The following is a 12,828-nucleotide window of genomic DNA, read 5'->3' as shown; positions in this document are numbered from 1 at the left end:
GCAAGTCTTGTTTACAGAACACCTTTACAGCTCTGAAGCTCTGCCAGGGACGGTATTTCACATCTTGATGCAGAGGCAATGTCAAAAGCTTCCCCACATAGAGGTTGATTTTCTTCTTATTGATGTTTGTTTCTGTAAATCCCACACCTGTACGCTGTGAGCTGTGTGCACAGAGTATTTTTTAGGCAGGAGCCAACTCCAAGCTGATGGCAGTCCCATGTATGTTTAAGTGAGGATTTGTAGGGCTGGAGTAGTGAAAGTCTGGAGAACCAGAGACACATTTTCACTTTCCTCACTCAAGATTAGGAATTAGGCTCAAACTGTGGAACTAGGTGCAAAAGATCAGCTTTTTATGATCAGTCCACTCAGACAGCTTACCGGTAGCTGTTTTGATGTCCACATGATGGCATTGCAGGCACATGGAGGATATGAGGAAAAATAATTCATGATCCCCCTTCCCATCCATTTTCCACCCAAGCTCCCATGACTGGATGCATCAACAAAACCAGAACCAGCTCAGTGCTTTATAAAGCTTTATTGCAAGATGTGTTTACATAACGCTGTAGAGGTGAGCTTTTTAACTACTTATATCAAGAACTTTTGGACACTGGTCTGTGGTCAGTTTTCCATATTGACCCTGCATGGCACAGAGAAAAAAATAGGGTGTGATTGGATCTTTCCAGACAGTTAAGTGGGAAGAGTGGGGGGAGAAGAGGCAGATAAAAATAAAATCCCCCCTAGTTTACACTAAATGTGACACAGCTTCTGAAGGATCAATACACAAATGGTAGGTGAACTTCATGTGTAATAAAATCTTAAAAGAGTAATTCAAGTTCTTTATGAAATAGAACAGAAACAAAAATGCATTTTCAAGGACAATTAAATTTAACACAGAATGAATTCACCTAAAATGGGAAAACAACAAACAAATCCAAAAACTCAACCAAAAGGACCTGTAGATAATATCTCTGACCATGCATGGCTTGTTTTTTAAATTACAATTCACAGAATAACACTGCTGGAGAGCCTATTTTACACTATGCTACACAGAACATGGAAAAACATGAGTAGTGACATTTACACAATTTTACATTATTTCTCCTTTGTCTAAGAAACACATCCTCTTCTACTTTACATTTTTTTACAATTCCCAGCTCACAAAAAAAGGACACTATATGCGCAAAGACAGTCTTTAAAAAGGAGAAATGTATCCAATGCTACAAATAAACCTTTTCTTTCACAGAAACCTCTGTATTAGATAGTGATTAAACAAAATATATCTCTATCTGCCACTCAATGTGAAATGGGACTAATTAGATTTTTTTTTTTTGGCATAAACATCAAACTATACATCTCTGAAACTCCTTGCTATGTAACTATTAAACTGCTTGCCAAAAACTTCCTGGGGTCACATCTGAAATGCCAATTGAGCCAGTTGCTGCCCCAGTTGAAGCAAAGGTAGGTGAGCCTTACATGCTGTTCAAATGTTTGTGAATGATTTTTAATGGCTGCCTACAACCAAACATTTTCTCATTCAAAACCACTTCAGTTTATTTTCTTTCAGAGCCTGGAAGCACCTGGCAGTTTTTCCTCCAGAGGAACATCAACATTTATATCCCTTCCAGCTTAAACAAGTGTTTCTTGCATCCTGCTGCTGAGGAGGATGCCAGAAATACTGATGTACTGAGCCCTGGGTGTGTCCCGGGGTCAGGCTGCCCACCAGTGCACACTGAGCCTGCCTTGAAGGTAATGGGAGGATTGGAACATGTGCAGTGAGCTACAGGAGTGAAAAGGAGAGAGGAATATGCTCCTGCTTCTGCCTAACACCATGTCCCCATGCATCCTTTGGATAGAGGCAGGCAGTGCGTGCACCCGTCCATGAGCTGCAGTGGATAGATGAAGGATGAAGGATGTGAAACTGGTGGGCTGGCACCTTGTTCCCATTTCATCTCTGTGAAATCAAAGCATTGCAATAGCCACAGCTGCACAGTGAACCTGAACACCGACTACTGCCCTCAGCCACACATTTTGGACAGCCACTGGCTGTGCTTACATCCCCAGGGAGGCTGCTGCAGGGCAGATGCCTGACAAAAGGAACCCTTGCTGCACCTACAATGGCATTGTGCCCCTGGGGGTTGCGGTGGTTGTTGAAGCCCTCAAATGTAACTTCCCAATAGCTTTTAGTGTTGGCCAGGGTACATTTAGAACACAGCACACCAGAGATTTAAGGTGCTGTCCTGCAGAACTTTACAGGAGGCCCTTGCTGTTTACTCACACCATCACTCACTCAAAATTTCTGTTAAATTGGAAAAAGAACTCATATCTTTATATTGACCTGTGGGTATCTATTACGCTAAAGTCAAATTCTTGTTTATCTACAAAACTGATGTGTTATTTTGCTGACAGAATCAACCACTGCAGTTTCACTAAAAACGGGTGTCAGAAGAGAAAAAGAAATGTATTTTTAAAACCATGTTTGAAGCTACTTCCAGTATTTAAGGGAAAAAGAAAGACCCTCATTAAACCACCTTTTTTTGTTGATTTTGGATTATGGACAAGGAGCTATCAAACAGAAAGGTCATACATAGCAGCCAAGGGGCTATAAAACATCTGGAACCCATGAATCTGGTGCCTGGCCTGACTGAAAAGTGAAGAGTGATGAATTTAACTTTTGTGAGGGATCTTTTACTCTCGAGTGTGGCACACAAGCATTCCCTGGGGGTTTCTTCACTGCAACTGCTACTGAGCGTTGTCTCTACTTGGGAGTGAGATTATAGAAAGTATTTGCGTGCAGTCTGCTTTTAAACATCAAGTGAGATGAAAGAAAATTAGGATAGCTTCCCTTTGGAGGTTATTTCATGTGCTAAAGCTTACCTCAGCAGCAAGATCAGGAAGGCTTTAAGGTGGCAGTCAAGCAGACACAGTGCTCTGGGCACTGCATCTGCAGCTGACTGTATCTATCAGAAAGGGAAGAGAGGTAGTTATTATGGCTGCAAGTGTTTAAAAACAGCCTTCATGGATCTCTGAGTGAGAAATGGGAACGTGTGTTACTACATTGTGTATCCAAGATTTTTATATTCGTCGGAAACCAATCCATATCTCACACAAAACTTGTCTTAAAACAAGTGTTACATCCTTATGGTGGGCTCTTCCAACGATGGAAGGGCAGGCAGCAGCTCAAAACCTGAAGGTTATAAGCTCACTGGGCAGAGGGAGGCATACAGATACAAAGAATTCCTCCACTTCATCTGGAATCCAGCAGTTAGATTAAGGGGAAGAAATGTTATTCCCACAGTCAGGGCATGCTGGCACTCTGGAGGAAATACTGCCCCCTTACAGATCGGTTGGTCTTTTTTATCAGGAACCAAGGAAATCTCTCCTATAGTTACTGGGCTACACTGTGTCTGATGATCTTGTTGCAATAAATGGTGAGGACAGTGGAATTTATTTGACTGGATACAAGTGCATAAACAAGACCAAGTTATTCCTCAGAAAAGTTGCTATCGGTTTTACAGATAGAGAGCAGAAACCAAAAAAAAAATGCCATGGAAGAAGAGAAAAGGAAGAATCTGCTTCACACGTAAGACACATCCAGAGAATCTGAAAGAAACCACCCTTTTTTTCCACTGAACCTATCCCAACTTCTATTATTCCCCATATTTAATGTTCTCCTTGGTAAGGAGCATATAAAGTTTTGCACAATTTTTGCACAATTTGGAAAATACATCTGCCCAACCATTAGTAATTCACCAGCTATGGTATGCCTCCGAGACAGAAGCTGTACTATGCTTAAATGAAACACAGATTTGTTCCCTGTAAGAAAGTGGCCACCAAGAGCCAAGTGGTCACCAATTTTGCACATTCAGCATATTTTAATTAAAATATTAATTTTTAAAGACTTGTTTGATTTTCTCCCTCCAATCAAATATAGGATCTCTGACAGCATAAATGTATACCTTGCTGCATTTCTGTTTTTTTTATCACTTAGCAAGTAGGACAGTTCAACATGACCATTTACATTCAGGGCGTCTTCCTCTTGTTTCAGACTTCAAACACCTCCACGAACCCCCATTACCTTCAGTTCTTTGTTCTAAGCATCCTTAAGCAAGATTTTAAAAGTCCATAGTGATGAGCAGCACATAAAGATCCACTTTAAAATCCAGATGCTCATAGGTCTTGCCTATTTTACAGTGAAATTAGTTATATGCCATTTCTGTTTTCCTAACCAGCTTCTTCCTTTCCATAGCCTTCAAATACACAACATATTGTATTGATTACCCAACTACTGCCTTCTGTCTACTTGTAAAATTGGCTTTTTAACAAATTGAGGGCAAAACCACATCAAACTCAATGCTGTTCTTAAGAACCATTGCTCATTAATGACTTTATTCCATGGGAGATTGTAGGCATTGGCAGATAAAGAATGAAATGTTACAATCAAGACGGTGGACAGCATAGGTAGGATGTTCAGCCACAGGTCTCCCTGCAGTTTTGCCAGCTCCCTGGCTCTGCCATCACTTGGATGCTGTGCTCAATGCAGTGTGATGGATGACCATGGTTTCAGAGGTTTATTGCGTTTGGTTCAACTCTCTTGAACAATCTCCACTGACTATCCTGTCCTTAAAGAGAGCAGAGTAGAATAACCTGAAGTACCTGACCTAGCCTGGGTGCCAGAAGCAACATTGCTATGGCATTAGGACCCCAGCATAGATTATTATTTAACTCTATTTTCCAAGTGCGTTTTGCAACCAAAATGGTTACCATGACTGTTACCATGACTAAACTGCTGCAGCTCTTCAGTTAACCAGCTTGAAGAAAGTCTCAGTTGTTACTGCTGTGCAGACATACCCTAAATCTTAGAGGCTAAGGCAATGGAAAGAGACAATCTTGTGCATCCTTGAGGATCTATTGGACATATACAGACTTTGGCTTAAAAAGTTCCCTTTATGTTATTGTTGTTTGCAGTTCTCTTTAAAATACTTCAGCACTGGCTGGGGTGACTGTTCAATTCATCTTCACTGCTGTACATGTCCTCCACTTAAAGGCAGATGAGTTGACTAAAGGTTCTTCAAACATGCTGAGGGCAGTTATAAAAGTCTGTTATAAAACTGTGAGATAAGGGCAAATATATTGGAGCTGTTTACTGTGGTACCCACTCCACTGGTATCAAGGATAATCACAAAAACCAGTAAAGAACAGCAAAAACACAGCAGGCTTTTTAGCAGGGCTATTTCATATTCAGATTCATAAAATTGAAATAAAATCACCACCACATTATCTTGCAGCAGAGAAAAGCAGCATGAAGGGCACAGGCAAGTGAACAAAACTTCTTGATCTTAGCATCCAAATGCATTTATCGAGTATGTAAAATTGCTGACGTAGATCTCTCTGAGACTGTACAAATGCAGAGTACAACCACAGCTCAACAAGAGGGGGGAATTGTGTTCTCTCCCCTGTGTGCATGCTGCTATGTACAGTGTGGGTGTGCCTTAATGCACATGAATTCAGGATCCTAAACTCTCCATTGTATTGCAGGCCATGGCCTGCCCCACAGGGTGAATCCCACTGAACAACACTGAGTTCCTGCAAAAAAGACATTCTTTTCCTCCTGTCCAGGTGGAACAGTAAGGCCCCACAGTGAAAATCATGGTCCAGCTGGCTTCAGCAAAAGCATGATTTCACACCATGACTGCATATGTACAGATACATGCACACATGTCCACACATTCATTCTGTACATATACAAAGGTACACATACATTTTTACATTCTTTGGAGGCAAAATAATAAAATACGCAACAAACCACAGGGTTGCACAGACTGGGCATCTTTGCTTAATGAATCTGCTTGAGGGAAATTTGTGTTGCTGTAACAGGAGTTATTTTGCCTCTTTAAGGACTGTTCCTTGCATTGACAAAACGCCATACATTTACAATGACTAAAACAGGGCACAAGGAAAGCCAACGTAAACACAGCTCACATAATGACAGATAACTTAGAGGGCCCCCTCCTACCCACATCAACACATCATGAGGAGAAGAACAAGAAGTCATGTGCTTTCACTTAGGAACACTCAAATGCTTCCTCAGTTACCGTCTGGATGTCATGCTGAGCTGTGGCACACCCTTCTTCTGCCCTGGATGTGGGGTTTTGCTTTTCGTTGCTTATTAAAACTGAACTAACAGAGGAAGGGATGTTGGGAGCAGCAGAGGAGGCTGGCAGTCCGATGCCACGCTGAAGGGGTGTCAGCCTGTGTGCTTCAGATGATCAGCTCTTCTTGTGGCCACCTCTGGGATGTCAAACCTGCATCTCAGAAGTGCTGATGAGGCCCAGTGCTTTGGCTTCTTCTGGTGTTAGCCCACTCTTTAGTGTCCTTCTCACTGCACAGTCATGAATTCCAAAAGCAGACAAAACAAAAAAACCCAAACAAAATAATAAAAAAAAACAAACAAAGAAAATGCAAACAATTAGAATCAGTAATTACACAACACTTTCAGCTGCAAAAACCCCTGTTAACATGCAAGCTCAATAAAATCAAAAGTTGCTAACTATTTAGGGCCTCAAGTTCAGAAACACTGAGTAATGCCCTGTGGCAAACTCATTTGGAGCATCAACAGCAACTCCAAACAGTCAGGCCAAACTACATTTGTCATTTGACATTTAGTTGACAAAAAACCTTAAGGAAAAATACCCCAGCTTTTTAAGAATTTTTTTTCTCTGAAATTCTATCGGTTGATTTTCAGTCCATAGCAAGTATCATCTGCCCTATTATTTTATAATTTCATAAGAACTTTTTAAAAGAGCTTTGGGATCTTTATAGGATTCTATTGAATTTATCACTATTAAATCCTTTGAGAATATTTTAATTTGTAAAACTCTCCCCCCACCAAAAAAATTAAAAGAATATAAAAATAACTACTGTTGATTAAAATCATTAAAATGACTGTATTCATACATGCTCCCCTTTCTTTTGTAATGTTCCCCCATCCTAGTGCCATTTGTGTCATCTTTGCTATTGGTAGTCTCAGCATTTTAGCTGAATTTAAATGATAGATCTAAGCCAAAATCTTGTTTCTTAATTTTCCATAGTGCTCTGAACATTAGCCCTAACAAGAGTTTTAAAATTTGTGATTGTCTTTTTTTATTCAGAAACAAGTGACTGTGTGACTGCACACATTGAACATCAGTGTCCTCCTAGTTTTCCTGGTGCTTTGATTTTCAGGTGGATGGGCTTTAATTCAAGACACAGGTGGGGTGTTCATACTTTAATGTTCCTCAAGTACAAAATGCACATTGAGAAGTTCAACCTTCATGCAAAGCATAAACAGTGACTTAATATTGAACAGAATACATTTGGAGCCTAGAAACAGTGAACTCTAAAGGAAACTAATCTTAGAGAAACCAGTTGCAATGAGTGGTCAAGGAGTTCTTGCATCATTTAGCAATTAAGATCTCTCATTTAGTGAGATATTCAGTCCATGTAACTGAAACTGGGTGGTCACACTCAAGGGTTGAGCAGGAGTGAGAGAAGGGAATAGACTGGCATAGAAAACAAGAGGATAAGATAAGGGAACAATATGGCATATCTGAACATTTGATACCATGCAGGTTGAATGAACGGGGTCTATTTCTGATTATCAAACCACTTTCATCAGATACTGAGGTTAATCAAATGAGCTGGGAATGCCACATTTCTAGTTCCTCCATTATCAAATCCTTTACTTGAAAGCTTTTTTTCCAAAGTTAACTCATTTCTTCTAGATTATTTGTATTATTAAACACCACCAGGGGCTGCATGACAGCCTTTTAGGATACCCAGTTTTTCCTACAGTACTGATCAGCAACATCTCCCAAGTTTATCAACACTTAGCTTAAAGCACTGCAAGGTTAAATGAAACTGCCAAAACTAAGTTTAAGAAAGACCAACAAAGCACTACCAGGAGAGAAATAAACTTCAGAAAATGCTCTGGTCTCCTTGGTAAAGAATAGCCAACAGGATTTTTGAGTCAGTTTGTATCACTGGCATTCTTTCTGGCTTCTCAGATTTGATATGCAAAACGTCCATGGTGATAAGTGGCAATTTCTGGATATATGCTGTGGAATACCTTAGGATCTTAAGGTCTCAGTCAATCACCCAATCCTTATTTCTATCTCAAAATGAACTGTATGAGGAGTGGAGTGGAAGAAAAAATCCAAGAAAGCTGCAGTAGAAACATTTCTTTCATATTAAACCCAAAGATTTCCCTGTGTATTTCACCTGCTTAGCTGCCTACACTGCCTCTCCCCTGAATGCTTTTTTTCTTTATCCTCTGTAACATCAACAGCCAAACATGGACCGTAGCTTGTTTGGCCACCAGGCAATAGTGTCATGCTAAAAAACACAGGGGACCAAACTTTCCCAGGGTGGCTATCTAGATGACATTTTATCTTCCCACTGATGCAAAAATGAACTGGAAAACCAAATGTGGAATGAATTTCCATGTTTTAGACACTTCTGTGGAAGTGTCAAACCAAATGCATTCAGGACTGCTCTCACACATATCTCCAACTCTGTCAGACCACAGTCACCCACTCACTCACTCACTCACTCACATTTTCAAACTAAGCACAGTAACTACTGTAAAACACAGCTATTTTTTCTTGTCAGACAGGAAGAGAACAAATTGTTATTCCTGCTTGTAAACATTTCACAGGAACTGATGTACTCTGCTAACACTGGTTAGGTATTGGACTAGGCTAATTTCTGCTCTTATTTATGATAAGATAAATATGGAACAAGCTTTGTTAGGTCAGTACAATTGCTACTGCACGAATAATTGAGCTGAGACTCTATCTAACAACTGAAAGGAAAATGAGGGCCTCTGTAAATTCTACCAAACAGAACACAGTTGCTAAATTCCTCCATCAGCCTGAGTAAGAGAATTACTAGTTTACTAGGAAAAGCCAAATGGATCTACAATAATATATAGGTTTCTCTGAAGCAAACTACAGGAGTTTATATTCAGAAACCATAATTAGGAGTTAAAATACCATGGTAGAAACCATCTTCACGGAAAAGCAAGTAGTCTTCTTTATGTTAAACAAGATAAGTCTCTGAATCTCCAGATGCCTACCTTCCAGACATACTAAAGTATTAGACTGACATCTTTTTGTATTAACCCTTTAATGACTGAAGGAAAGAAATCCTGTATGTAGCAGGTGGTAAAGATGAGTGCCCTTTTCTGGGTTTGCTGTATGATTCACACAAGAAGTCTGGAGACCAACCCCACACTTTTATTTTTTGTGCCACTGCAAAACAAGTAGGAATGGCAATATTCAATGAATTGCTGAGACATATGCAGCTGTAATTAAACAAAACAATCCCAGGTTCTAACTTAGCTCTCCTGTAATACAGAGAAGGATAACTTGGGTTTAAAATATTACAGGGACTTAAGCAGGACATTTCCAGCAGGAAAAAAGAAAAAAAAAAGAGGAAAAAAAAAAGAGCTTCAAACAATGCAGAATTTTTGTGGTCATAATGAGATTGTCAAGAAAATAATAAAAAGCAAAGATGTGAAGAATATTTTCAGTGACAGAATGATTCCCACAGAAACTGATGGCTGCTGACTTGTATAAACTAAGCTTGTGGGGCCAAGTACTGCAATATACTGTGGCTACTGGCAAGATTAAAGCTGTCCACCATCAATAGGCAACTGGAAGGATAACAGCCAACAGAACCATGGTGCAGACTCAAATGAGGGGATTCTTAACCCTATAATGTAACAGGCCAGTATGACACAAATGAAGCCACTTAGTGTTTGAAGTCTTATGTACTTAGGGAGGTGAAAGTAGTTTAATAAAGGGTCTCTTTGTATAAAAATTGTATCTACTATGCAGAAATTACAATACATTTCCTCATTTGAAGGTACAGTGGATGGGTGCAGCATACATAGTAACACAAGTTCCAGCCCCACTATTTTCTGCACTGATTTGTTGAATATAAAGGCTTGTGGGTGATGAAACCAGGAGAAGGCTGAATTACTGCAGGAGCAAAAACTGTTGTGGGAGGTGGGTGAACCTTGTCTTGACATTCTGTTACACAGATGTCCTCAGTCATTTGTCTATTTCCTCATAAAGCTTGGTAGGGTTCCTCTACCTTAGGCCATGAACAGGTTCTGTCATCAAAACTGGATGCAGGGAGATATTTTCCTTCCATGTTTTATAGACAATGCAAAATTACATTTCTCAACCTAGGTCTTCACTCTCCCTGCTTCACTGAACTTTGTCATGTTTCTAACTGGACTAGACATAATATCTTGGCTTGTAAAACTCTTGGCCTGCTGCAGATCACATTAAACTGAGTTATGGAATGCATTTTGGAGGCAGTGACAATAAAAATAAGACTTTTAAATGACCTTTTAGGTTATTTGAGCAATTTTTAAAACATTTGCTAAAGAAACATAACACAGAGAGAATATAACTTTTACTCTTGTCACAAGCAAAGCCTGCTGAGATCCCATAACCAAGAAACTAAATGTTGTTTTTCTGGGGTTAGAGTGTATGATATTCTTTATTAATCATGAAATCTAGAATTCTATTTGATATTCTGGCACAATGCAGTGTGCTTAGGATGAACTCAATGACTTTGACTCTGACTGTTGGGTCAAAATCTACAGAGACATACAGTCCTTGCTCTTGCTTTATGCTGGAAAAGTTTTTAAAAAGAGTAATTCCTGAAGTATAACTTCTCTCTTGGTCAGAGAACATAATTATGTAGGGTTTGGTTGTTTCTTTTAAGAGCAAATAGCACTTTAATTTCCTCTCTCCATCTTTTTATTTATTTATTTATTTATTTTTTTAAAGATTCAACAAAGAGTAAAGATCATTCTGGCTGGCACCATTTATTCTTGCATTTGCAATGGCTTTTGGCATGTGTGTCTACATTTGTGTGAGTCACTTGCAAGGCAGATGTGACCATTCTCCTGCTCAGGCAGTCACAGAATGAGTGCCATTCCTGCTACAAAGATGTGGCAGCCACAGAACTTTCCCTCGGTCCCAGCTGCAAAGGTAAAGCAGCAAGTTGCTGATTTGGAATGAAGAAAATTCCGCATGGTGTAAATTACACAGTGAGGACAGCAAAAAGGGCAGATTATAAGAGACAATACAGGCCAGCTCCATAATCTCATTTAATGTATTTTAGGGTTTTTTTTTCTGTTACCTATCCACATACAGCTTGCACTCTTAAGTCTATGTTTTCATATATTTACATTTAACATATTGTCTTGGACTTTATTACAGTGAGTCCAGCAATGGCAATTTCCAACTCAAAGTTCAATCCATACAGCCTTGCTCCTATTTTCTTATTTTAATCCTTGTCATATTTTTATGCCACTGTCTGTATAAGTTATGTTTAATTATGCATATATCATTGCTTAATATGAGTAAGCCTAAATGCTTCATAGAAATGCTGTAACATTTTGTGTAGTGATTTTCTTAGAGAGATTTGTAGGTGAATTTTTGGAGTATGTCACACACTTCTCTGAAGAAGTACAGACAACTGAAATGTGGTCAGCCACACAGAAAGCTCTCAGAACCAACACATTGTTATGCATTATTACTCTGCAGCTTTGCTTTGAGTCCTGTCAACTCTTCATAGATGGCACAAGTCTCTCCTAACAAGAAATCTAGTAGGTCACAACCACCTTTGGGTGTTACTTATGGTGGCTGTGAGATAAAGAGGAGTCTAGCAGTGGGAAAGGACAAACTGGCACTTTCTAAGAAAAGCTAAATTTGCTTTTTTCATCTCCAGGTGGCTTGTATTATAGGGAACAAAAAGTAACATTGCTTTAGAGAACCTGGGCTGCATATGAAGAGCATATGTGTTTTCAAAGTAATATTTAACATGTAGTTGAAACTGTTAAAGTTTCCAACTTTATGTATTTCACAGATCATCATTTACACAGTCCCAAGAGTAGGGCAGAAAAGATTTAACTCCTTCCTTGAAAGCCTTCTGTGACAAAATCCCCTTCATTTACATGAATTCCACTCTGAAGAATTACTACTGAAAGCAATCTTGCTGCCACCTCTTTCATAATTTCTCCCACTTAACTCCACCAGTCAGAAGTGATTCCTCTAATAACAGGTAAAGCATCAAGAGTATAAAGCTCACCAGCAACCAAGGCTGCATGACCGAGTATACAGTGAGTCATGACTGAGTCACTATACACTGTTTTCAAGATCAGACCATGCATTAAATATGCACAGGTTGGAAAAAGACAGGAGATGTGACACAAAAAGTAAATAATCTATTGTAAGTGTTTAAGGCCTGCAGCCTTTACCTTTAATTTGAAATTTTAAAATTTAAAATGACCCACTAAGAGTATTTATCAGGCTCTGAACACTGAGATGTCTCTTAGCATGACTTAGCAAAGAAGTGTGACCAAGCTTGAGCACCTGGACTCTGCAGAATGCAAATTAATTATTCCCATTAGGAATTCACGCTGGGGAATAAAACAGTAAAAGGCATCCTCTTTATGAGCCCATCAGATGAAAAATAACTGTGATCAAAACAATCTTGTAAATTTACTAATCAGATGGTGTCATTCTTCCTAGAAAAAGCCATATATATATATATATATATTTTTTTTTTTTTTTTTTTCTTGGCCACAGTGCTAGGGCAAGATAAATGCAAAATAGCTTTTTGTGAAACATTTTTCTTCTTCTTCTAGGAGAGACTTCCCTCCAAAACCCTTCTGACACTCGTGTCCAAGCAAATCCCTGCCTTCCCAGCTCTTCCTGATAATCTCCTTGGTGGCAGCAGAGGGCTCCCTTTGGCAGCTGTGGCAGCGCC

At 39.4% G+C, this 12,828-nt stretch overlaps 1 protein-coding gene across 6 annotated transcripts in view; it reads right to left on the bottom strand.

Annotated features, from left to right (window-relative positions):
• Positions 1–520: 520 nt before the first annotated feature.
• FHOD3 (formin homology 2 domain containing 3) overlaps positions 521–12,828 on the bottom strand; it is a 375,803-nt gene continuing 363,495 nt past the window's right edge. For all 6 annotated transcript variants that reach the window (XM_071454950.1, XM_071454935.1, XM_071454930.1 and 3 more), the window contains one exon: positions 521–6,379. In XM_071454950.1, the coding sequence (XP_071311051.1) occupies positions 6,310–6,379 (70 nt within the window). In that variant the 3' untranslated portion in view covers positions 521–6,309. The remainder of the gene's footprint in view (positions 6,380–12,828) is intronic.

Source organism: Agelaius tricolor, unplaced genomic scaffold, assembly GCF_023055355.1.
Source record: "Agelaius tricolor isolate 1412-34295 unplaced genomic scaffold, bAgeTri1.0.p SCAF_2, whole genome shotgun sequence".
Lineage (NCBI taxonomy): Eukaryota > Metazoa > Chordata > Aves > Passeriformes > Icteridae > Agelaius > Agelaius tricolor.
The sequence above is the reverse complement of the archived record's forward strand: the minus strand, read 5'-3'. Positions and strand labels throughout refer to the sequence as shown.